The 27997-nt window shown below is 35.2% G+C and overlaps 3 protein-coding genes across 16 annotated transcripts; 2 read left to right on the plus strand and 1 right to left on the minus strand.

Annotated features, from left to right (window-relative positions):
- Window positions 1-2680: 2680 nt before the first annotated feature.
- On the minus strand, window positions 2681-5660 carry LOC112754436 (uncharacterized). Its single transcript, XM_025802085.3, has 3 exons — window positions 5250-5660; window positions 3042-5046; window positions 2681-2938 (listed from the first exon to the last, which is right to left on the minus strand). The coding sequence occupies exon 2, from the start codon at window positions 4761-4763 to the stop codon at window positions 4128-4130; it is 636 nt and encodes a 211-aa protein (XP_025657870.1). The 5' UTR covers window positions 4764-5046; window positions 5250-5660; the 3' UTR covers window positions 2681-2938; window positions 3042-4127.
- Window positions 5661-10753: 5093 nt separating this feature from the next.
- LOC112754440 (uncharacterized) lies at window positions 10754-27972 on the plus strand. 14 transcript variants are annotated; one of them, XM_072219646.1, is made up of 13 exons: window positions 10754-11214; window positions 12083-12305; window positions 12400-13017; window positions 13091-13170; window positions 13256-13441; window positions 23272-23397; window positions 24381-24582; window positions 24907-25297; window positions 25704-25939; window positions 26020-26235; window positions 26336-26428; window positions 26526-26627; window positions 27433-27972. In XM_072219646.1, exons 8-13 carry the CDS (start codon window positions 24916-24918, stop codon window positions 27808-27810), a joined length of 1407 nt encoding a protein of 468 aa, XP_072075747.1. In that variant the 5' UTR covers window positions 10754-11214; window positions 12083-12305; window positions 12400-13017; window positions 13091-13170; window positions 13256-13441; window positions 23272-23397; window positions 24381-24582; window positions 24907-24915; the 3' UTR covers window positions 27811-27972. The 14 variants fall into 14 exon arrangements, with proteins under 14 accessions (XP_072075747.1, XP_072075744.1, XP_072075748.1 ...); XM_072219643.1 differs by having other exon boundaries at window positions 24402-24582; XM_072219647.1 differs by having other exon boundaries at window positions 10771-11214; window positions 12096-12305.
- Window positions 16225-20510, plus strand: LOC112754442 (uncharacterized). The gene is made up of 4 exons (XM_072219642.1): window positions 16225-18897; window positions 18978-19289; window positions 19379-19484; window positions 19553-20510. The coding sequence occupies exons 1-4, from the start codon at window positions 16541-16543 to the stop codon at window positions 20225-20227; spliced, it is 3450 nt and encodes a 1149-aa protein (XP_072075743.1). The 5' UTR covers window positions 16225-16540; the 3' UTR covers window positions 20228-20510.
- Window positions 27973-27997: the final 25 nt, after the last annotated feature.

A 27997-nucleotide genomic window follows, 5' to 3' on the forward strand; every position in this document is an offset into this window, starting at 1 on the left:
TTATAATACAGCTTATGGAAAACAAGCAGCAACCTTAAAAGTAAAAATTGCCCTGTGAACACATTGGGATGGGGATGGGACCCATGGAAGCAAAAAAGCACGCATGCTAATATGCCAAGATGCTCAGGAAAATGATGATAAAGAACAAGGCAAGCTAATAAGGAAAAGGAACCTTAGAGATGGCGACTCCTTTGGCATCTTTCAGTGTCCCTGACACACATCATGAGATTGATTGAGAAACAGTTAAATGCATGTCGTTCTGACATCTATGGACATGCTTCATGTATTTTCATAAGAGAAATCATCTCAAGGGTGGTAACATAAATAAAACCAATCATTCAATTCAAAACCATCACTACTAGAGTAGTTGTTGTAAGTTGAAGCTTTAAATTAAACAAGTGTCTATGCTCTAAATTTGTAAACATTAGGTGTAGTAGTAACTAACATAACCTCCCAAATCGGCTGAGTCAATAAGATAATTGCATTCAGACTTTGGTAAAGTCCGACAGGAAATCAAATCAGTGAGGGGGGGCCAAAATTTTTTTAGTTGATATGATGGATAAGACAAAGGAGGAAAAAGAAAGAGTTTTCTTAATCAGCTTTTAAGATGCTCATTAAATTTTTAATAATAAAAACTTTCAACAAGAAAATTCATTGATTTGATCCTTATGAAGAGTATCTATAAAAGCTATTCCAGATATAGTAGGACATGTTCTCTTCGAATGATTTCGTGTACTTTGAAAACGGATAGAAATACATTAATTGAGTATGTATTTATTTTATTTCTTAACATATTTTATTCTTTAATTTAATCAATAAATTAATTCTTTATCAAATTATAAGATTAAATAAATTGAAGTCTTTTTTTTTGTCAGATGGATTGAACAACCTCTAATTTTTAGTTTTTGATACTGATGGGACTCGAACTTGAGACTTTCAAGTAAGGAGGCAGAGATTATGGGTCAGTTTGGCTAAACTTCTTAAATAAATTCTATTAAAATAGGAGTTTAAAATATAAGAACTTTTATTAATAACAACTTTTAAATAAGTTATTTTGTGTTTGAAAATTATTATAAAATTCTTTGTTTTAAAGTTGTGCATTAAATAGGAGTGATAAAATAGCTTTTGAAAATAGAAAAAGTCACATTTTTTAACTTCTTCAAAAACTCTTAAATAACTTTTTGAAAAATTAAAAATTTATCTAAAAAATTGTATCAAACACTGTTAATATAACTTTTTATAAGTAAAAGCTAAAAAAAAGTAGTTTTGGACTTTTCAAAAGGACCTATGTCACTTAAACTATAGTTTTTTTACTTTAAGTCATTTAAAACGGATAACACACTTGTTCCTATCTAGGTCCAAGACTAAAGCCCAAAGGTCCACTAAGTCCATCTATTCACTACCAACAACACCCTTTAAGGGAATCAACTTAGGCCCAAGGACACGTGTCTGACTTGGCCCAAAAACAAAATTGGATCGCATCAACACAATTGGGTTTTAGCTTGGGTCCTCCAAACTCGACACCTGACCCGACTTGAGGAGTATGCAAGTAACCTGCCACTTAAGAGAGGATCTCACAGCACTGCAAGGCTTGGTTTGTGTATGTCTGGCTGAAAAGTAGTTTTGGACTTTTCAAAAGGACCTATGTCACTTAAACTATAGTTTTTTTACTTTAAGTCATTTAAAACGGATAACACACTTGTTCCTATCTAGGTCCAAGACTAAAGCCCAAAGGTCCACTAAGTCCATCTATTCACTACCAACAACACCCTTTAAGGGAATCAACTTAGGCCCAAGGACACGTGTCTGACTTGGCCCAAAAACAAAATTGGATCGCATCAACACAATTGGGTTTTAGCTTGGGTCCTCCAAACTCGACACCTGACCCGACTTGAGGAGTATGCAAGTAACCTGCCACTTAAGAGAGGATCTCACAGCACTGCAAGGCTTGGTTTGTGTATGTCTGGCTGGAGAGTGCATCAGGATTCAAATCATAACTATGACTAGGAAGTAGTTATATGGAACCCAAAGAGAGAATCTCACACAACAAATGTAATTTAACCTGCTACAACATGAATGGCGACTTTACTAGGAATGGTAACCATTGCTCAATCTTCAATTATTTTTGTCTAGAATCAAAATCATTTCTAATATTTTTTTTTCTTTCAAAATCGTCCCTAGTCATTCTGTTAAGAAATCTTGATTTTTTATGTCATTTACCCTAGTAAATAAAGATTTAGTTAATTTATACACTAAAACCACATTTTAAAAATATAATAATAAAAACCTTTTAATACTTGATCTATTCAATGCATTAGAAATATATAAAAAAATGCATTAGAAATATGAAAACGTTCATTTTTTCAACTTCTATAAAACACTTTCTCATATGGTGTTCTTAACTCATGCCCTTACAGCACAAACTAGCAAAATCCAAAGTCCAAAATCCATTAGTTCGGCAAAAACCAAACAATTCAATTGAAGTGCGTGGTATTGTAAGAAATCCACACCTCTTAACAGTAACTTTCATCGGACTCCAATAAATTAATGAGATCAGAGCCTTAGTTGGCCTTCAATTTCTATTGTTTTGTACCGTTTTTTATTTCCTCGTGCAGCAAGTTATATATCAATACCCGAATCATAGTGATATAATTCCTTTATCAAAATGCTTAAGCCATGGTTTTATGGATTTCCAAGAAAATGCTATATAAATAACAAGTACTTAATTCTGATAATAACATAGTAGAATTACAAATACCAACATAGTAGCATTATAGATATCATAGTCACAAACTCTATTTCCAAAGGATTATCGAACTATAAAGCACATAAATAAACACAACAAAACAAATAACTGAACTGATTTGCATTCTAACTAACAACTTTGGAAGGCCATGACCACACCTTCGAACAAAGCAGCTGATGCCATTTCGCCGACCTGATTCACATATCGAAACGATTTATCATTCAACAGTGATGAATGAATAAATGGCAGTAACAATTAAAGCAGAATATAAATTGATCTCGAAGTAAGATCTTACCTTGATGCCGGAGCATGGTATGATCAACATTCTCCATGGAAGATAAGCCGAGTGAAGACTAAAGGAAAGAAGCATTTACCAAAGGCAGAATAATGGAAGAACATCAAGGACTTACTGTATTGCTAACAGGTAATGTAACATGGATTGACCCTAAAAAACTAAAGCAATCAGCTATAGAAGATTATGACTAAAGTAGAAAACCCTTCCAACTTTTCTTTGAAAAAAAAACCAGAAAAGATTGTGAAGGGGCAAAGTGAAAGATAACTAGAAGAGGAGGATCAGTAGGCAGGGGAATAAAACTACTAACTAGCAAGGGGGAGAGAGAGAGAGAGTTATCAGACAAGAAAGAAAGCAAGGTAGTAAAACACTATCTACTAAGACAAAGGAGAAGGAAGGAAAACACAATGAAATAAGTAAGAAAGGCAGATAAAGTGATAAACTACTAGATATCTAAACATTAGATCACCTATGGATATTGAAATATATGTTAGAAAAGGTTGAGAGGCCTAAAGGGTTTCTGAAAGTTTGAGATTCTACACCCTACAATATGTACTTAGTATAAGAGGGGTACTAAATCCTATGTCAATTTAGAAGTTAACCATTTCTATGAAGAGATTATGCCTTTAAGCATATCTAACATGAAACCATGAGTCGGCTGGAATATATAAATTTCTTCAGGATAGGTATAACCAAAGTCTATTCCATTCCAAGCCACTCCAACCAGTTACCATCATTCAACTTCTATAATTTCCCAACCATTTTCATGGCAGCTTCTTCCCAACCATTTTGATGGAAGCTTCCATCCACATCACCTGAGTCACATGAGTCATAGTAAACCCTGTGCCCCCCATAAGAGCCTTGAATACCTCTCTCCACTACTAAGCTTGATCCAATTCCCAAAAGTCCGGAGATTGTTAACCCACCACACCACAGCCATCGATCAACATTGTCATCACACCACTACTGACAACTACACAAACTCAAGAGCTACATACTTTTATTTGGTCACTCTATATACATCTAACACTAACCCAGCTTCACTGAAAATAAAAACATATTTACAAGAAACCAGTTTCCCCTTCAACCTCATTCCCCATCCAAGTTAAGATTGAGAATTCGACACAGGGTCTTCGTGGCAGAATCAGCATTAGCAAAGATGTCTCTGGTGGAAGGGGAATACTCCCTGCGTGGGGATGAGGGAGCAGACTTGGCAACCGGATGCAGCTCAATCTCAGGGGAGGACCGAGGCAGCTCGAGGGACACAGTCCTCTTTGGCCTAACTGAGAATTTCGGGATAGGCAATGAACTAGGTGGCGGCGAATTCGAATAGGTAGGTCCAGCCCAAAGCTCTGAGAGAGAAATGCATCTTCCACCAGGAAAATGATGCCCTTCACTGAAATCATCAACCTTTCTACACGGTTTGCCATGGATAGCAACTGGGGCACTCCTTGGTGTGGCAATTTTGCTGCGGGGTTTGTTATCTGGGACAATACTAGATGGTGTTCTAGGGGAAGGTGATGGTGGAGATGCCATTTTGGCCATAGGTGAAATAGTATCAGATTTCAATGGTGTTGGTAGAATACCAGTCCCAGTTTGAAAAGTTCTACAATTGATGCCCCTAAAATCCCTAGAAGGAGAAGAAGGACCAAACCTAGGATGGCCTTGGGTCTTAGACCTGTGGAATTGGTTCCTATGCTGTGCCACAACAACAAGCGTTTCCATGGTTCACAAAAGAGCACAAATTCACAGAGATTCAAAACTTGTGTTTTTTTCCACTAGATCTCACTGCTACAACAGCACCAACAAGAAATGAGAGTGTTTCACAAAACCAACGGTTGTCGCCACGATTACCAACACAAATCTTCTCCCACTAAGTGGATCCAAAACTGAACATGCAATTTATCCAAAACCCCGTTTCTTAAACCACCCTAGATTGTTACGAATCTCAGTGATCCAGATCTCCCAAGTAACGAATCGGAACCAGAGACAAAAAGCTTTTTCAGAACTGAAAACATAGAAACGAAAACAAAAAAATTAAAAATTAAAAATGAACAAACAGTAAATCATCATCTAATAAAACAGTTGGGGGAAAAAGAGGCAAAAAAACCCGGAAATGATTTAATCCGATAAAAAAGATCAGAACTTTGAATTCGGATATGAACAATTTTGTTTCGAAGTGAGAGAGAGAGAGAGAGAGAACGAAATTACCTAATAGAAATGAAAGTTTAGAAGACTGAAAGAGAGAGTGTGAGGGTAGATGTCGGTGATTGTTCCGTTTTGTTGGAGCTGGTGGTGTGTTTGTTTCAGATGGAACTGCCACGGTAGATCGGAGGAGGGGTTGGTGGTGGCCTTGAAGAAGAAGAAGAGGTACAGAGAGGGTTTGATAGGGATCTGAATTCTGAAGAGAAGAACAGTGAATAGTGATATTATATATATTGATATTTTTTCAGTGTTTGCCAAATTGCACTTAGGTTTTGAGACTATTTACAAAACATGCCATTTTCTACTCTACTCACTCACTCATCATATAAAACGACCACTCTTTGCTATCCTATATTTGCCCCCCATACTTCCTTGTTTCTCGGCCAATAAAGTTAGATATTTTTTGTTTGCTTGTTTGAACTTTAATTTTGCTTTCAATGGAGATGATGTAACCAGGTGAACCAATGCCTAATGTCATGCCATCTTCTTGACCAAGCTTTTGTTTACTCGTTCCTTTACCTTAAACCCTAAAAATAAAGAAGAAAATATCCAATTTATTAATTTGAATTTGATTTATGTATTCTATAATTTTGTGTTAAATGGACTTTGGATAGTGGATACCAATGAGGAACAACAAAATAGGTCTTATGTGGATATATTGCTATATTATTGAAAAAATAAAATAAGTAGCTAGCATTTATTATTTTTTACCTTTAATATACAAATATAGAGTATAACCAGATTATGGGAGTGTAAGAGACTTCACGAAGATATGACGGTTGTGATAAAAAAATCGGACAGTCCAATTTGAATTAGGTCTAATTAGAGGCATGGCATGTACACAAATTTGATTGTTCGATTTGCGCATCCCAACTATGCGTCAAACATGCATGCACTCCAATCTTCCTGTTTGTATACTTCCTGCTGAATGCCTCATTCCTTTCACTCTCGTTCCAACCTTCTCTCACTCACCCCAAGTCTCCAACCCCACCTTCAACCCCACTTATTTTACTCTCCATTGTTGATTAAATCAGATCTTTAAAAAAAAAAAAAAAGAAATTGGACCACCAATCTTTAATAATGCCAAGGAGAAGGAGAATAAAAGACATCAATCGTTTGAAACTCTACATTACTAATTATCTTGATCATCTTAATTATATAAATTTTTATTTTTAAATATTTTGATTTAATTAAAATAATAATGATAATGTTAGAAATTAGTAAAATAGTGTAGTAATAATTTTTATTAAGATTATGGATGTATGATAATAAATTAATTATTATTAATTGTTATTAATAGATTGTAGTAATAATTTCTATTAAGATATAGGTATGATAATATAATTATTATTAATTGTTATTAATAAATTTATTGTATTAATAATTTGTTATTAATATAGTAATAATTTTTATTAAGATTATAGGTATGATAATAAATAAATTAATTAACGAATTATCTGATGTCAGGTGGCGTAATTGGGAGCGTGCTGATCTTGAAAATTTGTGGCCCTAGTACAAGTGTGACTATCATTGTACCTCTTTATCTCCCAACAGTATTTTCTGGACATTTTACTAACCCTGATCAGCCAATCACAATCTGCGCCGTACTAAGTACATTTAGTATAGAATGTCGTCGGTTCTGACTCATGTACCCGATAATTTATACCTCTACGAATGGTATAATCTTTCATCGCCTTAATTACTACCTCCCTAGAATTGAATTTCATTTCCACGATGAATTCACCATCCATCATAACAGAAAGTTCTGCTGCAAACACACCACAAAATTTATATTTCAATAAATAATTCTTAAATACGTTTCTCATTAATAAAATCTATCTATCATTCGTAAATCAAGAATAAATCATTCAAAAGTTAATAAATTAATCAACTAGGTTATCAAATGCTATTTAATAAATTAATAATCACACAAAAATGCGAAATACTAAATTTATCAACATACATATTTACTTGATAATTAAAAATTAAACAATTACTAATTATACGCTATATTTTATCTATTTATCGTTGCCTTAAATATTTGTCTCAAACTCAAAACCTACGTATAAATCATAATTTAAAATTATTACATACCTGCATTTATATATTGAGAAAACTTCGATGCATGCATGACCTCAAAATCTAACGACCGCATGAAAGTCGACTCCTCAAACGGCTGCTGGTTTGCTAGTGCATTTGCCACATCCGCTATATCTGCCGCTATAGTATCGTCAGCTTGATCTTCGTCTACACCCGGATCAACGACCTCATAATTAATTTCAAACTCTTCCTCGCTATCACTTTTGTATTCTTCCAATTCAATATCTCGGTCCGCTGCAGGTTGCTTGAACTCAATATACAGTTCGATGAATGATATTTAGGACCGACTTTCAAGATATATACACTGAAAACATTTTTTTCATGCTCGCTTCATTGGTCACGTATTTCGTTTGAAATTGAACGAACCCACCAAATACAGATACAGGATATCTGTACAGAATACACAACACTCTCCTAGATATTTGAGAATCCATCTTCTCATAAATCATATCTTTTAATTCTTCAAATGACAGTGTGAATAGAATTATAATATCTAATGGATTTTCACACACAAATTTTACTCCTTCAGATGTTTGTAATAAAATTTGACCATGATAATACACTTTTAACATAACTCTATGATCCATGATAATATACTAACATTGCACACTCTCAACTTTGGTTTTAATCTTTTTCAAACAATAAAGAAGAAGAGAAAGATCAGAGAGGAGTTTCAGAAATTTGAAGAGTGTGAAAAGAAGAAAATGAAGTGGATAGCTCGGTTATGGAGTTGGTATATATAAAACTAAAATCGGACCGTTCGACCGCCTTCTTGACAGTTCACATTTTTTGAAAACTTAAACCGGACAGTCCGATTAGAGGCACGACCTGCCAAAAAATTTGTTTGCATGAAATCGGTGGGTTTAATTTCATTGTCCAACAAAAATTTTGTCCTATAGCCTAGAAATCAGTGGATCTAATTTCTTTAGACAAAAAAAATTTCACTCTGTAAGCATGAAATTAGTGGATCCAATTTCTTTGCAATCAAAATGTATATCCAGCACAAATCAAACAGTCCGATTTGTGTCCCTTCTCACTTCCAAAAAATTGAACTGTCCAAATTTTTTTCATCAATTAACTATCGTCACAGCAGTGTAAAATACCCTAACTTTTATAACTCAGTATTACAACAACCTAAATGTCATATCCCAAAAAAAATAGCCTCAATATTCAATCCTCTTTTTCTCATAAAAAAAGATGATAAACAACCATCTTAACTTTAAGAGATTGAGTCATATTATTATACAATGAATAATATCATAAAAGAAAAGTCTAGGGCCAGCAATTTTTGTATTTTTTGGCCAGCACTTAACCATCAAAAGAAAAGATAGTGATTTTTCACCATTAGATGTAATCTCACATTATTAAAAACACTATTGATGGCTAATTGATGGTTACAAAATACCAAAATTTCTACCCCTAACATTACTCTATTATAAATTCATAATTAATATATAGTTAATAAATAATTAAAATAATAATGAAACTTCCTTTCTCACTAAAAAATTATAAAAGTAATTTTTTTTTTCATGTAAACTTACACACAAATTAGTACATACAATATATCACATTTACCAAAATACTATCTAAAATTTCAATTCTATTTGTCATGTCTATATCTATAACGAAATCCACTAGTATTGGTATCAAATCATCCTTGCACCAAAGTTCAAACCACTATATATATACTCAGGAGAGAGAAAGCAATAATACACTGATACACTACAGCCATGTAATGCACAATAAATTTCAACTATTTGCCTTCTTTACACGTAACCTTTGAGGATGCAATAAGGTTGTGCTTCACCATTACACTAACATGCATATATACATGATCTATTCCATCCTTTTTGTTGCAAAACCCAACAGTCCCCACAAACAAAATTTTGTTAATATAATAATAAATGATATCACTCAAACAAGGATAATAAAACATAGCTTCTTATTATTCATATATTATTTTATAAATATGTGTATGTAACATATGTAAACCGCTATTAGAATTTAGAAGAAGTTAAAATGCTTTTAAATTTAGAGAAAAGAGTCAAAGCTTTTTTTAAAGAAAAGTCTATAGAATTAGTAATTTTGTTAAATTTTGGCTAGTATATAACTAATAAAAAAAAAGTAAGTTATTGGATAAAATCTCACACCAATCTCACATCATTAAAATCATCATTGATGATTATTTGATGACTACAAATCACAAAAATTACTGGCCCATAATATTTCTTTTATTTTAATACTACTTAATATATATTTAATAAAAATTTCTAATGCATATTTTAATGTTTATGTATTTATTATATATAAAAGTGATGAGTCATGAATTAGGATATGAATCAATCAATGAGAATTTGCCAAGTAGTCACCAGGTGTCACCATTGCTGCATGCGGTTCAAATGCTATCGGTCGCCGCTTACTCTAACCACAACATCATACGACACCTATGAACTCCTAACACTCTCAATTATAAGTTCATGATCTTCTTGGGAAGGTATACGAATATATTTAGAATAATATTTTGTTTAAGTAGCCAAACAATATCTTTAATGAATTAAACTCCTATGTTGTAGCTCTCTGCTTTGGAATTTACATAGACTCACGTGAATTTCGTTCGTAGTCATAAAATTAGAAACTCCTTAACGGTCAAACCCACTGTTTGACTGCAACGAACTACGATGACGAAATTTGATCCTTGGGGAGAAGAAAGCTAATTAACACTGCATAATAAGCATATATAATAAGTCACAGTAACACTTTGGCTATATTTGGTTGAAAGAAAAAAAAAATTAAGTGAATTTTTATTTTTTTAGATGTATTTAGATAAAAAAAATAAAAAAAATAATATAAAAAAATAATTTTATTCTTATATTATAAAATATATTGAAAAAAATAAATAGATAATATTAGAAGTAGAGAGAGAAATAGTTTTTTTTTATTTTTTTTATTATTGGAGAGAAAGAAAATGATTGGTCTCACCAATATTTTTTTATTTATTTTTTTTTCTTCCATTTTTTCCCTCAATCAAATAAAGAAAAATAACTATTTTTCTTTCAATTTATTTCCCTTCTTTTTCCTTCCTCCCATTTTCACCTCAAACAAACACATCATTAGAATTTATTAGGAAATTTGGTAAACTACCATTTAATTATAAAAATTTAAAATATTAACAAATATATTATAAATAGAATTAGTTTTCTATTTAAAAAATATGTATATAAATTTTTTAATTATATTAAATATATATTAGAATTAACTATAAAAATCAATCGATAATATAAAATTTATTAATAGTTAAAATTTTAATATACAAATAATATATTTGAATAATTTTTATACATAAAAAGAAATTTTTATTATTATTAAAGTTTCCACAACAATATAAAATATATAATTCTATATATGTGTGCAGGATAATGTGATAGTTATCCACTTCAATTCCTCTTATAAAGGTGACAATTTCCAGCAAAAAATGCAAGGCTGAAGGAAAACAAAATAGCTGAAATATAGGCAGAGAAAGCTATTAGAATACAATATCTTGATAATAATTATGAGCCAGCAGAAATCACGGAGAGATGAGGATGAAGCAATCAAGTATGGGGAAGTGTTCAACGTGTCCGGGGAGCTAGCATGCAAGCCTATCACCCCAAGAGACGCAGCCACGTTGCAATCCGTCGAAGGCCAAATTCTCGGAGAAACCCGAAAGGGTGGCCCTGCTGCCGTGATGGAATCTGCGGCTGCAAAAAACCAGAGAGCCGGTGTTGTTGGCCGCAAAGACGTCACAAACATCGCCCGAAACGAAGGGGTTACCATATCGATACAGAAAAATGAAAGGGGCAACCGTGTCGTCACCGAAACTCTTGGTGGACAGGTTTATATGCTAAAGAAAATTGTTAAATTATTTATAATTGTTAATTTACATAAAGATAAGAGTATTCACCTGATAAAATATATATTGTTAGAATTCAAATTTTTAATATTTGTTCAAGCTTTCGTATATAAGCATGAGAATAGATGAGCATAAGTAGATGAAAGAGCTTAATTACTTGATCAATTTAAAGAAAAAAAAAAAAGAGATAGTTCTTATATATTATTTGTTGGACAATTTTATAATGTTTTTATTTTGATGTTTAAATTATTTAATTTATTATTTAAAATAAAAATTTTAAATATTTAAAATATTTAAAATTTATTAAATATTATTTTTTTTAACAAATTAAATACTAAGTTAAAAATTCCATAAAAACGAACAATCACTTTATTTATTATAGTCACCAAAAAAAAAAAATCACTTTATTTATTATACTATCGAAATATTTATTATTAGTAATGTTACGTGGTTAATAAATGTAGTTATTTTAAATAAAAATATTATTTGTACATTAAAATAAGTCACTAAAATTAATCACTAATTTATTTATGTATAAATATATGTATAGTTTAATTTATTTTTAATGTGTATTTGTATTTCAACATGTACTTTATACTGATGACTAATTTTGATGACTGAGTTTAGTGTACATGTAGCATAATTCTATTTTAAATTACTATTTGAACATTAATAATTTATATTTATCAAAATTTATACATATAAATTAATAAAATTTATTTATTAATAATAATTTAATATTTGTGTTAGTAAATTACCGGATTAAATTACTAAAATTTCTTAGCATCCAAGACTTTAATTTCTGATTTTCTAAAGCGACGAAAAGTATTTGTTTAATTCTGGGAAATAGGTTGTGGCCGCAGTACGAAGCAGCAGATGAGGCAAAGGATGAGTTAGATTTTAATTATGGTGGTGATAGTGGCGGCGGTGCTTTAACCCAAGCTCCACATGTGAAACCAACGAAAGATGATGAGTACGATTTCATAAATAACCAAGACGATGCTACTTCTCTTAATCCGCGCCTTTTTGCCACTGACCACCTACAACAGAATACACTGCCTACTGTTTCAACGGTATATCAATTATTTTCTGTTCCTGCTTTATTAACCTGAACATTTTTTGGGATAGCAATATATATTGATGAATTTGGCAATTGCATGGAAACAGGGTCAGGAGAATCCGAATGTTACTATAAGTAGCGTACCTGGTGGCATGGCAGCATCCATGGCCACCGCTGATCAGAGGCTCACAAAAAATAAGTGACACACTTTCTTAAACTTAATTACTCTCTACCTTGCCCTTATAAGTTATAATCTGGTTGTGCCTCTCTCTCTATGCATGTACATTTTATAATATATGATAAATAAATTAGGGTGTTTTTAATTACTTTTCTTTTGTATATATTTTATGATTCCTTTAATTGCTACCTTATACTTGATTAAGTATCATCCAAATATACATGATCTATTCCATCCTTTTTGTTGCAAAACCCAACACACTACCGCAGAAGCGGAGAGTAGTGGCGGAGAAACAGCGGCTGTGGCCAAAATCGCCACATATTGGACGGATAGCTGCAGAGATGACCGGCGGTCTGGATAAATGACGCAAAACGCTCCTGGATAGCGGCTGGGCAGCGAAGACCGCAGCTAAATCAGGATATATATCATCAACATTCCTCATCTGACCCTATATTCTTGGCGCGCACCAAAGCAGAGCAGAGGCGCGAAACACACCCACCCCCTGTGCCACAATATACCCGGCGACTACTTCCATAAACGCCGCTAGGTGAGTTTTGATTCAGTGTTCCAATTCCCCCTTTTATATCACAACCAATAATTTTTTCCCCCCAATTGTGCAGAAACCCGCGAGTTTCTTTTAGCAGCGCGCCAACCAAGAGCAAGAACAGAGCCGTGAACTTCAGCGCAGGAACCCACCCAGGTGAGGATCTTATCATAATTCATTGTGTCTATTCCCCCCCCCCCCGTCATCTTATACCCTTTAATTGAGTCCCCCAATTTTGCAGAAATCCCTAAAATTTTCGAGCTATTGCCTGTCATCCACGAGTCCTGAAACCATACTCTCTCAGCCATTGTGTGCAAAATCCCTGAACTTTGCTCCACCTTGCGCTTTCGTGTTGGTTGTCGAGCCGCACAGCTGCCATCAGTGCTTCTCTCACCGGGGTTGAAGTTGAGCATATCCCCCTTCACTGGTTCGTTCATCTATATTGACCTCTTTTTCGTGTTTTCATTCTTGGTTCAGACTTTTGAACAATAATTTGTCTATATCTTCTATGTGTTGGGGTTAATTGCTGTTGTTTAGAGTTAGGGATTTGATTCATGTGACTTGATCCACTATGAGCAAGCTCAGCTGCCTAATCATTTATCTGTTGTTGTCATTACTTTAACTATTTGAACAATAGAGAGTTGATTATCTAGATAGATAATTCAGTATGATTAATTAGTGTATTACTCTATGTATGATTAGCAAGAATTGAGTATGATGAGTTAGCATATTACTCTGTCCATGATCAACAAGAATTGAGTATGGTTAATTAGCTATGTTAAAAGATTAATCTAATTAGAGTATACATACAGCTGCACATCTGTGTATGATCAGCCTGAATAAATTGATCTGTTAATATTACTATGGTTGTCTACCCCTAATAACTTACTTTTTACTATGGACTTAGTATAGACCTTGCTTGTTTAATTTAATTTATCATTTATTTAATTGACCTCAATTTCTTTGCCTTCACGAAAGTTTCCTCTTTCTTTTTCATATTTGGTTAATACAGTTTACCGTTTCATTGCAAATGAAGACAAAATTTCAATTGAACTCAGTTATATGCTTCCTTATTGTTACTATAATTATCATTGTTATAGCATTTTCCTTCCATGGCTCAAATCCTCATAATGGTATCCCAATAATCAGCTGTGAATCCCATTATCTCTATTCTATTATTCTTGTTCCCTGCAGAAAATTGAATTTTCAGTTAGATTTGTTGGTCAAAATATTAACTAAGTTGTTAGTGTGTTTCTCACAAATACTAAATTTCTATTTGTGGAGTTTTATAACAAAATTCTTTAAGTCATGGAATACAAAAAAAAAACAGGGCTAATATATTCGATGGAGGGTTGGTGGATTGCCAAATAAAATTAGCAATGTTTATGTTTACCAAAGAATTATTTATTTTTGTTTTCTCAAATGTGATAATGTGATTCTTCTGCAGTTTATTTTTTTTTTTTGTATTTATAAATTCAGTACTTAGTAATAATTGGTTACTTAGTTGTGATTATTTGATTATAACGTTTAATTAATTGGTGTTAGTTTTTTTTTATGAACTGTGATATTACTTCCGCAGTTTGATCTCAGTTCAAGTGAGAACATTTAAATTCCTTTTGAACCTTGAGATGTGTTTTTCAAATCTACTACTACTAGTGCATTTCAACAAAGATGCATTTGATATAGTTTTACCTGGATTGGATTCTTGCAGCAACTAATTTTATTCTGTTGCATTAACAAAGTGGTTTTTTTCCAAACCTTACAATAAAAATCTATTTGGTTAACACTTATAAATCAGTACTATATAAAACCTTTCTTTTTATTCCTGTGTTTCTTAAAACTGCCTTCTTTTTTTTACCTTCAACTTGGCTGATTTTTTACTAGCATGAAAAGTGATCTAATGTTGACTTTTTTTGGTATTTATTGTGCTGTCTATTTATTTTATATGTAATACTAAATGTAATCTTATAACAACTATTTCAAGGTGTTTTTTACTTATGCACACACACAGTTTTCAACATCGTGGACATGATTTTTTGGGTGGTGCTATTTTATACGAATGTTTTCTGCATGAGAAGTGTTGAACATTAGTGGTCTGTGATGTAAAAATATATTATTAAAAAGTTGGCTGATATCATTAGAAGAGGTGAAATTAAACTTTGTGAAGCTGAATTTGTTATTTCATTAATTATGTATTGGTACATAGGATTTTGCTGCATATTGGTTAAAATAGCTTAGGACAAATTTAGAGTAATGCACTTGTGCCATGCTTATACAGTGCTACTCTGTTAACTCTAAGCATATAATAACAGATGGAAAAGGGCCAAAGGGCTAAAGTGATAGTGTCCCAATTCTTATATATAACAAGCTGCTTTATCAGTGTCTTTTTGCTTCCTTTCAATTGGCGAATAGAAGATACTGTTAGTACAATACACATCTGTGTCATGACACATGTTTGAAATGCTCATCTACATGATGCATGGGCTTCACACACAGCTTGTGCCTTTCTTTCCTCTCATCATTTACCATTTTTAAATTCCTGTACTATTGTTATCAAGTTAGTCATAAAATGGGGCTTTTCTTAAATAAGTAGTTAATTAAGAACCCATCTTTAAATACTCTTAGTTAGCTAGTAAAGAAGATTCTATTATTTTTTTTAATTAAACAAATATTATAACTTTATGCCAATAATTTAAGGTTACGATTTAGATCTTATAATAAGTTAATTATCCGTGACCAATTTTATTCAATAATTTTCATTGCTTTATGATTAAGATCAATGATCAATCATGTACTAGATCACATGTAGTTTCAGTTAATATATAATCCCATAGGCATAACCAAACCAAGTGCTTAGCTTTTCAAATAGTAAAGAACAAAAATTCTATTCTTTCTATCTCTCGCATTAACAGTTAATACCAAGAGCATATCATAAACTAATCTGTTTCCTTTTTCATGATAAATCCATTTTGACCTCCACTTTTGACTTTCAAATTCCAAACACTACTCCAGCATATATTCTTTGTATATTACATTAGTCTTGAATTTATTTTTCCACTATACATGATGCCTGTTGACAATTTGTTATGCTTATACTAATTCAAAAAATTCAGTGCTATTTTCTTTTTTCATGACTGTTTAGTTATAATTTTTTTTTCATTATTTTTTAAATCTAACTTTCATTTTTATTTTCTTTTTTTAATTTTTAAGGAAGCTTTTATTTTCTTTTCACTTTTTGGACTTGGAACCAGCAAATCTTTCACCCAGTAATTTTTTAGAAAGCACAGAATTTTGCAATGAGTAAGCCTCCTCCCCAATATCTTTCGTGTGCTACATGTTATCTGGGATGCAAGTAAATTTTATTTCTGTTTCCATTTTGAGTTATTCCGTCGCTCCCTACATGGTTTTGCTTGTAATATATTGTCGAGTTTATTACGTATGGTACTCTCCCATCTCATAATTGTAATAAATTGTTATTGGTTCTCTTGACACACACCCCATTTTTCCCTTATTTTTTATAAGTTCTATGTTTTTTTACTATTTTGTTATTTATTTCTGCTATTTCATTTATTTAGACATTGATAAGAGCTGGATTACAAAGGCACGAGGGAGTGTAGAATATAGGAATGGTCTAAATAGATTCCTTGACTTTGCATTTGCCAATGCATCATCCGATGGGATGATACATTGTCCATGCCCTTTGTGTGGGTTTCGGTGTTACCAAACTAGAGAAGACGCCTACGATCATCTTTTGATGAAACCCTTTCCCCCTAACTATACCTTTTGGTTACATCACGGTGAGAGGATCGTAGACGAGAGATCCAACGGTAGGGAAGAAATAGAACCCATTGTAAATTTAGGAGATCAAATGCGTGACATGGTCCACGACGCATTCAACTTGCCAGGACTGCATAATGAGGATGAAGACTCGATGAATGGGCATGTCGGAGACGTTGCGGAGGGGTTGCCGTACCTATCTGACGAACCTAGCCGTGAGGCTCGTGCCTTTCACGACTTGCTGGAGGATGGCGAGCAGGAGTTGTACCCGGGATGCTCAAAATTCTCGAAACTGTCTTTCTTGGTGAGGCTGTACCATATCAAGTGCATGTGCGGAGTGAGCGACAAGGCTTTTGGTTTGATTCTAGAGCTACTGAGGGATGCCTTTGAGCATGCAGGGATTCCGAAGACGTTGCACGATGCCAAGAGGATCATAAGGAAGCTCGGTATTGAGTATAAGAAGATAGATGCATGTCCAAATGACTGCATGCTGTATCAGGGCTCCGATCAAGACCTGTCTAAATGCAAACGGTGTGGAGCATCCAGGTGGAAGCAAAAGACCCGGAAGAATTCCTTATTAAGGATCAACGCCGTTGTCAAGAAGAATGGGAAACCTCTGCCGGCGAAGATTCTCCGTTACTTTCCTCTGATTCCACGGTTACAGCGATTATTCATGTCCAGCAAGACATCCGTGGACATGTTGTGGCACAAGAGAGGAACCAACACTGACGGTTCCTTGAGGCATCCCAGGGACGGCGAGGGTTGGAAAGCATTTGACAGGAGATATACTGAATTTTCTCGTGATCCGCGCAATGTTCGCTTAGCCCTGGCTAGTGATGGCTTCAATCCTTATGGAAACCTCAGTTCAAAGTACTCAATATGGCCAGTGATTCTTATTCCGTACAACCTACCCCCATGGATTTGCATGAAACAAACCAACTTCATTCTCTCTATGATTATTTCCGGTCCTAAAATGCCTGGTAATGACATAGATGTCTACCTACAGCCCCTGATCGATGAGCTGAAGCAGTTGTGGGCCGGTGTTGATACGTACGACGCTAGTGAGAAGAAAACATTCAAGATGCGAGCTGCACTGATGTGGACTATCAGTGATTTTCCTGGCTTGGGCAATTTATCTGGCTGGAATACTTACGGCGGGAGAGCTTGCCCCACGTGTAATTTGGATGCCGAGACTATGCGACTCACCTTCAGTCAAAAATGGTGTTATATGGGTCATCGTCGCTTCTTGAATCGCGATCACAGATACAGACAGGATCGGAGTAGATTCGATGGCAAGGTAGAGGATAGATCCCCACCTACCAAATTGACTGGTAGGGATGTCCTGAGACAATTGGAGGGTGTTCCCGTCTCACAAGGCAAGGTGCAAGCGGTGGGTGGTAAAAGAAGGCGCGGACAGCAGACCGTGGTGCAAGACGAGTCTCCCTGGAAAAAGAGGAGTGTATTTTTTGACCTGCCGTACTGGGAGAACAACGAATTACGTCACAACCTTGACGTGATGCACATAGAGAAGAATGTATGCGACAACATTGTTTTCACCATGTTGAACGAGAGCGGTAAGTCCAAAGACCATCTAAAAGCTCGAAAAGATCTCCAGTTGATGGGCATCCGGCAGGATATGTGGCCACTTGAAGGTGGAAAGTATCCCGCTGCAGTATTTACCATGCGGAATCCAGAGAAGGATGTCTTTCTTAGGACAATCAAGAATGTGGTCTTTCCAGACGGATACTCTAGTAACATCTCTCGCTGTGTTGATTTAAAACAGCGCAAGTTATTCGGCTTGAAGAGTCATGACTGTCATATTCTAATGGAACATTTACTGCCAATTGCGTCAAAACACGTGTTGCCCACCCCAGTGTCCGCCGTCTTGGCTGAGTTATCAGCCTTTTTCCGACTAATATGCAGTAAATCCATAGATCCTCAACAACTTCCTCTCCTTCAGGATCGTGTGGTCCATACTTTGTGCCACATGGAGATGATATTTCCACCTTCCTTCTTCACAGTTATGGTTCATCTAACGGTGCACTTGGTCGAGGAGGTACGTCTCGGTGGTCCAGTGCATTACCGGTGGATGTACCCAATTGAGAGGTATTGATCTACTTAAGGTTTCTCGACCTGTTTTATTAGGACAGCTGTCATATAGTAATTTATATGTTATGTTCTCAAAGGTACCTATGTCGTCTCAAGCAGTACGTGCGTAACAGGGCACAACCGGAAGGATCGATTGCAGAGGGCTACTTATCCGAGGAGATTCTCACATTCTGTTCGAGATACCTAGATAACGTCGAGACTAGGATCAACCGACCGACACGCGTTGACGACCGGCCGACCGATGCTCCGCCGTGCGAGATTGCCAATATGTTCCCAGAGGTTGGAAAGGCGGTCGGGGCAGCTTCATTTTTTACTCTAACAGCAACCGAAAAGCATCAAGCACATCGTCATGTACTGGTCAATTGCATTGCTGTAGAGAAATTCTTGGAGTAAGTACAGAGACTGAGTTCTAAAATTATACAGTGAGCCAACTTGGTATTGGTAGTACTAAACTTGAACAAACTTTTTGTATGCACAGTGAGTACAGAGCCATGACAAAGAGAAAACTGCGAAGTAAAACAAGGTCCCAGTCTCAGGTAGATAGTGCTGTGCACAGAGGATTTTCCAACTGGTTTAGACATCAGGTAATCTTTAATATCTCAGGATCCTACTACCATTCGATGCCATCTTGCCTCTAATGGTTCAATGCCAGGTCCCATTTGGAAGCACCAATCATTCGAATGAGTTGCAGTGGCTCGCCTGCGGTCCCCTTGCTCAAGCCAAACGCTATCAGGCTTACAACGTCAATGGATTTAAATTTAGAACCATGTCGAGGGAGGAAGGGATGAAAACACAGAATAGCGGGGTTTATGTCACTTCGGATACTAGAAGTTATGCAAGTAAACGGGATGCCAATGTTGCTGTTGGCGGGGTCTCGTATTACGGCAAATTAGTAGACATCATCGAGCTAAATTACAGTGGTCAATTCACTGTAGTCTTGTTCAAGTGTCTTTGGGCAGACACCACGTCAGGCAGAGGCATCCGGCAAGACGTTTTGGGCCACACCTGTGTCAATTTTGCCACTCCGATTCACACAGGTGATCGAGAAGACGATGAGCCGTATATATTGGCATCTGAGGCGCGTCTTGTGTTTTACGTGGAGGATGTGGTGGAGAATGGATGGAGTGTAGTAGTCCATGTGAAGCCAAGAGATTTGTTTGACATAGGCGAAGAATATGAATATTGTGAGGTCGACCTTAATCCACAGTCCTGTATGACTAGCTTGCCTGAATTTGATGTCGAAGGCCTGCGGTTGACAAGAGACGGCGATTTAGAGGAGTCCACTAGTGAAAGGGTTGAAGATTGTGATGAGGCCGCCGATTCCTAAAACATTGTTCTCCATCATGCATGTATCTCATATTCATTGGAGTTCTGGATATATACTACTATCATGATTCACCTACGATAGATATTGGATTGTATTTTAGTCATATCAATAGACAATATGTTGATTTTATAGAGTTATTTGAGATTTTTTAAAACTTATCCTCTCATATAAAGCTCTTTTATTCAACTAGGTCTTCACAATGCTGTTCTGTCTCCTTCAAGACTTCTTATAATCACATTTTTATATTGTTCTTGTACATTCTTTCTATTTTTGGTGGACTATCAGGGAAATTGGAGAGCAGAGACTTCTTTCTCATTACCAGAAGCCATTTGTTCGCAGAGAAGATGATAGATGCGTCTCCATTCTCTTCGTTGGACCATGCAACCTCCTTTGCAAGGCAGTTGTGGTTCAAAGAGTCCTGTATACAATCATGGTTGGATGCGTTTTCTGGACAGAGTCACCTTTATCGAGCCATTAGTCATGCACCGGGTTCAATGATGAGGGTTTGTTTGCTGCTGCCCAGTTTCATTTTGTGAACCCTTTTCTTATTCGTGGAAAGAAACCATATTCATGTGGTTATTCTAAAATTTTAGGAAATGCTTCAATGGGACCGAAAATACCGGGCTAAATTTGGGTTTGAGTTTAGAACAAGTACGGAAACGTGGTGCTCACAGGAAATACTTGACGAGGTGAAGGTAAATATTCATGTTTTACTTTTCTTTGCCTTGGCATGATGTGCACCTGCTCAAGTTGGGTTTCATGTTCTACTTACTGCTCAATGTTTTATAATAAGAAAAGGTGAAATTTCTTTTTTTTCTAGCTGCAGTACTTATACATTTTGAGTTATGCTTCTTTCTGCAGTCACGCTATGAGAACACTCTTGTTGTTGAACTGGATATTGCAGCACGGGAGGAATTCAAACTCATAGCACATGGTCTTGAGCGACTATGGGATAGTAAGAAAGACTCGGATTTTGTAATGTTTATATGATCTGTTTCTATCTAATCCACTATAAGCTTAACAAATCTAATTAAGAATTATTTAATTAATACATACATGAATTCAGACTTATATATATATTATCACTCTAACTAATTTCATGTACATATAAGATTTTATCGTTTTTATATCAATTCTAAAGGTGCCAGGCCTAGTTGAGTTGCATAGAGTCTCAATCCCAATCTGCAGCTTATTTGAAGTAGGGGTCACCCCTTGGCTTCCCAATGTTGTCTGATTAAAGTAGCAATTGATTCTAAATGTTAAGCCTTTTGATTAGTCAATTCACACACTAATTCTTCCTAATCTGAGCTTGTTTGGCTACGTTGCACCTGTCAGGAATGTCTCGAGACAATATACAAAAGGAATCTGAAGACCTGGTGGAGGTGGTTCCAGATTCATTGGAAGGAGAGAATGTTGTCTCCTCCGATATCTCTGAGGGCGAAGATTCTGGTGGACGAACGGCTTCAATGTTGTCCTACGATCTCAATAGAACACCCGAAGAGAATGAATATCCTTATAGTGGAATGTCTCCCGAGAAGAAGAATGCGTGGCACTTGGCTATGTGGGCAACAAGATACTTAAATCCTTAAGGGGAAAGCTTTGGTTTAGGTGAAGAACTTCGAGGCCGGTTGCATATGATAGCCGAGACAAAACTATGCAATATTAATTAAGGAGATTATATTTTCATAACTAATTTATCATGCCACTGTCTGATATTTAATTTTTTATGTAGTTCTTGTTTTAAAGATTTTACTATTTGGTTAATTTACTATACATGCACTATAACAATATCATGAAATATGGATGACTCATTGCTAATAAGTATGTTAGTAATACTTATCAGATATATACTTATTAAACTTGCTCACGACAATTGACACTTTCTTTGTTCAATAATTATATGGACAATATAAATCTAACATACTCATTGTCAGGTTTCGTATAAATATATTCAAATACTCAAACTTTATATATTGTTATCATTTTAGCCAATTTTTTACGTTAATACAAAGAGAAAAAAAAAAAAGAATTGGAGTGTTAAATGCACTTGGCTATTTTGGAGATTTTAAGAAGAATAAAAGTAAATATATGAAGGAACTTAGAACTTAAAGTGCTGATTTTAAGTTTTTTCTTTTTAAGTTGTTACTGCTTCTAGATATATTTCCCTGTTAACAATAAAATCTAGGAGTTAGCCTAAATAACATGCACTCATTTCGAAAGAAAAATTTCACATGAACATTTTAACCACATATATATGAATCAAAATATTCTTCTATACAAATCCACAAAGTATTGATCTCAGCAAACACAGCCATAGCCAGTAGACCAAGTTTGGGTATTTCTTTGGTGGTGCTGCCTGTTTCAATGAATTTTGATTTCTATAGAAATGGACAAAAGAAGATATAATAGTTTTTGTAATTAAGATAGTCTAAAAATATTATGGCTGGGTATTTAAAAAATTAGAAAGGAGCATGGTTGATTTGCCTTATTGTGGGTGGCAGAAGAGGTAAGAGAAATCGAAGTGGAGGGATTAAAAGTAGTTGCAAAAGCAGAGAGGCCAACATTACAAGCTTCTTGTTTTAATCGGGTTTACCGACTCAATAGCAACATCTTTCAGAAGCTGCACCTGGCTTCAACTCTTCATAGCACAATGCAACCAAATAAGCCTCCAATCTCATCCTTCGGTTCGATGGTGTTCCCTCATTTTCCATTTGTCTCATAAATAAGTTCCTATTGTATGTTGGTGCAGCCTGCAATGTTGCTTCTGCAACATCAATGTCCCCCTCTGAAGGCCACCCTCTTTTTGGAACCCTAATTTCAATATCATTGAACACTAAGTTTGCAATTTCAAAGGGTGACTGCATCTACCTGAGCATATAGCATCTTGTTGGGTATTTCTATTTTGTCATATTTTACCTAATGGGATTTCATTTGGGCTGTTTTTGTATGCAAAGAAAGGGTATGCATTGAAAGAAAATGGTGACTTTGTTTTCGATGAGAACCTATAGAATTGTTTCATGGTTTCATTTATGTCGTTTTTGAAGGTGCCAGCTGAAGGAGGGTATGATTCTTGAAGAACTGCAAGGGAGCTTGGTGACGCGACTTGGATGTTCGATGAAAGGCCAAGCTGAGAGTCATGCATGTTGGATGTTGATCACTGCTGGAACAAGGTGCTAAAACATTGTTGTAATTTCATCTATGTAAACTTCGTTGCCTACTTGGACTCCTATGATTTTTGTGTCTGGTAGGTAGGGTTCGATGTTGTTGCTCTCCCATTAGAAGTGCTTGTTCAATATGGCATTAGAAGTGCTTGTTTTTGTATGGATGAATTTCACTTCACTTAGATTGCGGTCTAGAATCACATAACAGTGACAATTATGGCCTGTTCTCTATGATTTCTGCATTCTAGGGCAGTTTCAATTTCATTTCAATACAAATCAAACTTCTTTGCCCTTTTTTCCTTTGATTGATATCAAAGTTGGTGAAGCTAAAAAATTCATGAGACATGCAAAAACAACAACAAAACATGCATAGAGAGAGCAGGGAAATACAGGGAGAAAGATAGATAGATAGGTATGGAGGTTTGGTTTGCCTTAGCAGCAAGGGCTCGTCAAAGTTACTCGTATTTGGATAATTGGGTAGTCCTTGTGTTTATAACTTGGTCAATATTATGATATTAATTTTCAGATAATTTATTTATCTAATTATGTATGAAATATGGCATTTATAGTTATGCAGTAATACAAGTTTGAATGAGTGAGCTATTAGATAGGGATGCTATATTAATTGGTACAATAAGAAGACATTTTTGATATATTCGATACGAGAATAATATCCCCTTTTTAATAGTAATAGAGGTCACTATAATTTATATTTATCTGAAAATTATATCTTGAAAAAGATGTGACAACTAATTTTTGGTTCAGATATAGTTAACCCCTATATTATCATTCCTATGTTTATATATACATTAACACTCCCCGATACTTGTACTTAAGGCGGTGTGCAGGTGTGAATTAATAAGGACATGCCTTTGTTACACATGGCTGTTTTTATTATTATCCTTTTAGTATTATTATTATTATTATTATTATTATTATTATTATTATAAAAGAGTGGGAACCCAATTTTTCACACTAACAAATTGCTAAAGCCAAATTTGAGATGAAATAAGGAACGGCGCCCAAATCCTTATTTATCCTTGCGAGACTCCATTTGAACCTACCTCCAGCGGTGTCTCACATAGTCCCAAGCAGTCGAAGCCCCTTCCTGACGAAGGCCTCAAACCTATTGCTTCTCTCGTCTATCGCAACCCTTCCACTTCAAAGCACTGCTGTCTCGCTTTCTCTTCTCAGGTAAGGGTCCGTCCTCTAATTATTTCTTGTGTATTTTGACCGAAGCATGAGTTTACCTGGACATGGCAAAATGCATGGCTGATATAATTTGCTCATAGATGACCCAGGGGTATAGTTCATGAACCTGCATTGTCATAGGAGCATGTTGCTAAAAATTCCTCTGTTTTTGGAAACCTCGTAATTCTGCCGATTACGTAGAAATAAAAATAACAAGGATTAAAAAACAAGTATTGGATCTCATGAGCTGCTTGAGATTATGAATCCGAGATAACAACTATGGACCATGACTATTCATATTCCTTTTTGTGTGCTTGTTGGTGTCAGGATTGTAAGATGGCCCGGAAAGGTCGATTCACAAAAAAATCAAAGTTTGGACCAGGGTTTCAGCAACCTCAAACGGAAGCGAATGCGACTTCGGACCCCCACCATGATGGCTCTCAAATTCACCCGAACAATGGGGATAGTGTCCCTGCAAGCGGTGATTTGGTTTCCGCTACTTCACGCCCTTTCCATCCCCCGCGAAGTGAACCAAGGCCTGCTCCACAGATGAGCACAAACAGTGTCCGGAACTCGCTGCCAGGCCATCTAAACTTGGACGCTAATGCAAATGAGGAAACTCTTCTTGATGAAGAAGTTGACAACCTTCATGATGCTTCTGGAGCTCAGAGCCGCAAAGGACGCAAGACTACAGAGTTTTGGGCGGTTAAGACCATCGGTATGGTATTTAATTATTTTTTCTTTCATCAACATGACTTAGGCTCCATCCATTATTAACTTACAATATACTCTAATTCGGTCATTCCAAAATATATTATGTGGGCTATCAAAATATTTTAAAAATATTCTGAATTATTACCCTAATTTAATTTTTGCCTCCCACATTTAAAATTAATTTTAAGTTTGTCATTGTACTTAGTTTTTTACAATAAAAGTCAAGCAGTTTTTGTTAAATTTTTTTCAAGTGCTGCAATTCTGTACCAATTTAAACATGTTTTATGCTGGTTTGATCCATCATGCTTCCTTTGCTAGGCGCACAATAAGGTATTATGTTGAAATTATTATGTTATATAATAAATTTATGACATGCTGTTTACAACGTAAATGTTATGTTTGGCTTATAGATTCTGACGGCACAATCAAGCCGGCAAAATTAAGCGTGAGGGAGGCTATGGAACGGCCTAACGGTAGGAAGGTCGTGCTCAGGTTCAACAATGCAAAGCAAGCTATTGGGGACGAAGCTGGACTGTTGAGTGGCGTGCTTGGTCTGTTGGGGTCTGATTTTGGAAAATTTCCCATCTGTAGAACAAGTTGGCGTGAGATTACTACGAAAGACAAGGTCTATAACGAATGTGTCAAGGTAAAAGTTTATACCCCGGGTAAATTAAATCTGCTTATTTTTACAATTATTGATTATTATTATTATTATTATCTGTGTAGCAAATATTCCACTTTGATGAAGACAGCGAAGGAATTATAAAGAAAAATATTTTGAAAAGTATGGGGAAGTCTTGGAAGGAAACAAGGCTGAGGTTGTATGACCGTTTTTATGAGCCAACATTCACGACTGAACAAAATCTTGAGAATCGACCGCCGGGAATTGATCGAGAGCATTGGAGATGGTACCTTGACTATCGCGCCAAACCTGAGACGAAGGTAATATACTGTATCGTTGTTACACAAGAATACCAATTATGTTGCATTGAGTCCTTTTCTATCATATTGTAATCGCCCTTTGTCTCGGATGGACCAATAGGAGAAGTGCAAGAAAAACGCGGTCAATCGATCAAAACAACAATATACTCACACTGGCGGCTCGAAAAGTTTCGCACGGCGGATGGAAGAAGAGGTACTCTACTTGTTTTATTTAGTTATTGAACTCTCTCTATGATTTAATTTTTATTGATTTTGTGAAAAATTTCAATGCAAAAACTTTGTTGTTACAGTCGGAAGAACAAGGAAGGATAGTCGGTAGAGGGGAGTTGTGGATCAAGGTGCACAAGAAAAAGGATGGCTCATATATCAATGATGAAGCGAGAGCAATTGGTGTAAGTACTACTCGTTAATTGCAGCCTATATTTTTAATAATTTTTTTAATTTATAACGACTAAAATATTTGAGAACTAATTTAAAAAAACAAGTGAACTTTCAAAAACGAATTTGACTATTAACTCAATCTTTTATTCCATGTCTGGCGGTATCCAATTATTTACATTACATATATCTAAAGTATTAAGGATATGAATAAGTGCAGACAATAGTTAGTTGGGCACACGTGCTTATTATTACCATGCATTACATCCATGTCAGGTTGAAATTAAATATCTTCGAAGCAAAAATATTTGTGTGTGATTTATTAACGGGTGTACTTATAGTATATTTATAATTAAGGTGATCTCTTTAAATTTCAATATTGAGAGTCGATGTGTTTGACTGGGTGTGCGAGGAGTTTTGGTGGATGACACGGGAGTCTACCACCATATATGAGTCTAGTCTTTAGTTAATTAGTAGTCTTGCTTGAACAAATAAAATAATAATTTAACTGACTATATTATCTTAATCTACTAGAATTTTTATTACTATAGCCACTTTTTATTTTTCTACGTAGAACCTACGGAAACCACTGGTGCTTCTCTGATCCACTATCATTAGCTTTACGTTGCATTTCATTTACTATCAGAAATCAAATTTAATTTTTCGATTGTTTGTTATTTTTGTTTTCATTCGCCTTTGGATTTTTTATTGATTGGGAGTTATGTGTAATCCTAAATTTTTTTGCTACTATATTTGTGTGTTTTTTATCATGATGTAAGTGATAAGTTAGTTGAGGAGATTGCTAATTTGTGTATGTAGGAAAGAATTGAGGAGATCGAGCAACATGATGAGTCTTCTAGAATGTTGTCTCAGAATGATTCCATTGCTCAGGTTTTCGGAAAAGAGAAACCGGGCAGAGTACGTGGTGTGGGTTCTGGACCGACTCCTAGCCAACTCTTCGGTCCGAATTCACATGCATCTGGCAACGGAGTCCAACAAGAGGAGACCCAGAGGAAGCTGCTTGAACTGCAGGCAGAGCTAGAAGGCGAGAAGTTGAAGAGAAAGGCGATGGAGGATGAGGCAGCATCAGATAAGAAAAAGTTGAAGGCGATGGAGAGTGCTCTAATTTATCTGTTTCAACGGCAGGGTGAGGAGCTTCCCCCAGAAATCGCTGCAGGGATGAGTTTCGTGGAATGATAGAGTGAAAATAGAATATTAGGATTTTACCTTATTTTGCATTGAAGCAAACATTTTATTGAATTAGACTGAGCAACTCTACAGAATAGATTTATTTACTTCGTATTTTGATGGATAAATAACTTTGTTTTGCTTATATAGTCAATTTTGTTTTTGTTACAAGTTTAGCTTCCATGTTTGTTGAAAA

Source organism: Arachis hypogaea, chromosome 16, assembly GCF_003086295.3.
Source record: "Arachis hypogaea cultivar Tifrunner chromosome 16, arahy.Tifrunner.gnm2.J5K5, whole genome shotgun sequence".
NCBI classification, from domain to species: Eukaryota; Viridiplantae; Streptophyta; class Magnoliopsida; order Fabales; family Fabaceae; genus Arachis; species Arachis hypogaea.

Bases quoted from the DNA above. Each gene is read 5' to 3' on its own strand.
- LOC112754440 (XM_072219643.1), top strand. From the start codon at position 23,291: ATGATTCTTGAAGAACTGCAAGGGAGCTTGGTGACGCGACTTGGATGT. The intron at 23,398-24,401 runs GTGCTAAAACAT...AGATGAAATAAG, and splicing joins TTGATCACTGCTGGAACAAG to GAACGGCGCCCAAATCCTTA. The intron at 25,940-26,019 runs GTAAAAGTTTAT...TTATCTGTGTAG, and splicing joins TCTATAACGAATGTGTCAAG to CAAATATTCCACTTTGATGA.
- LOC112754436 (XM_025802085.3), bottom strand. From the start codon at position 4,763: ATGGAAACGCTTGTTGTTGTGGCACAGCATAGGAACCAATTCCACAGG.
- LOC112754442 (XM_072219642.1), top strand. From the start codon at position 16,541: ATGTTTTTTTACTATTTTGTTATTTATTTCTGCTATTTCATTTATTTA. The intron at 18,898-18,977 runs GTATTGATCTAC...ATGTTCTCAAAG, and splicing joins TGGATGTACCCAATTGAGAG to GTACCTATGTCGTCTCAAGC. The intron at 19,290-19,378 runs GTAAGTACAGAG...TTGTATGCACAG, and splicing joins GCTGTAGAGAAATTCTTGGA to TGAGTACAGAGCCATGACAA.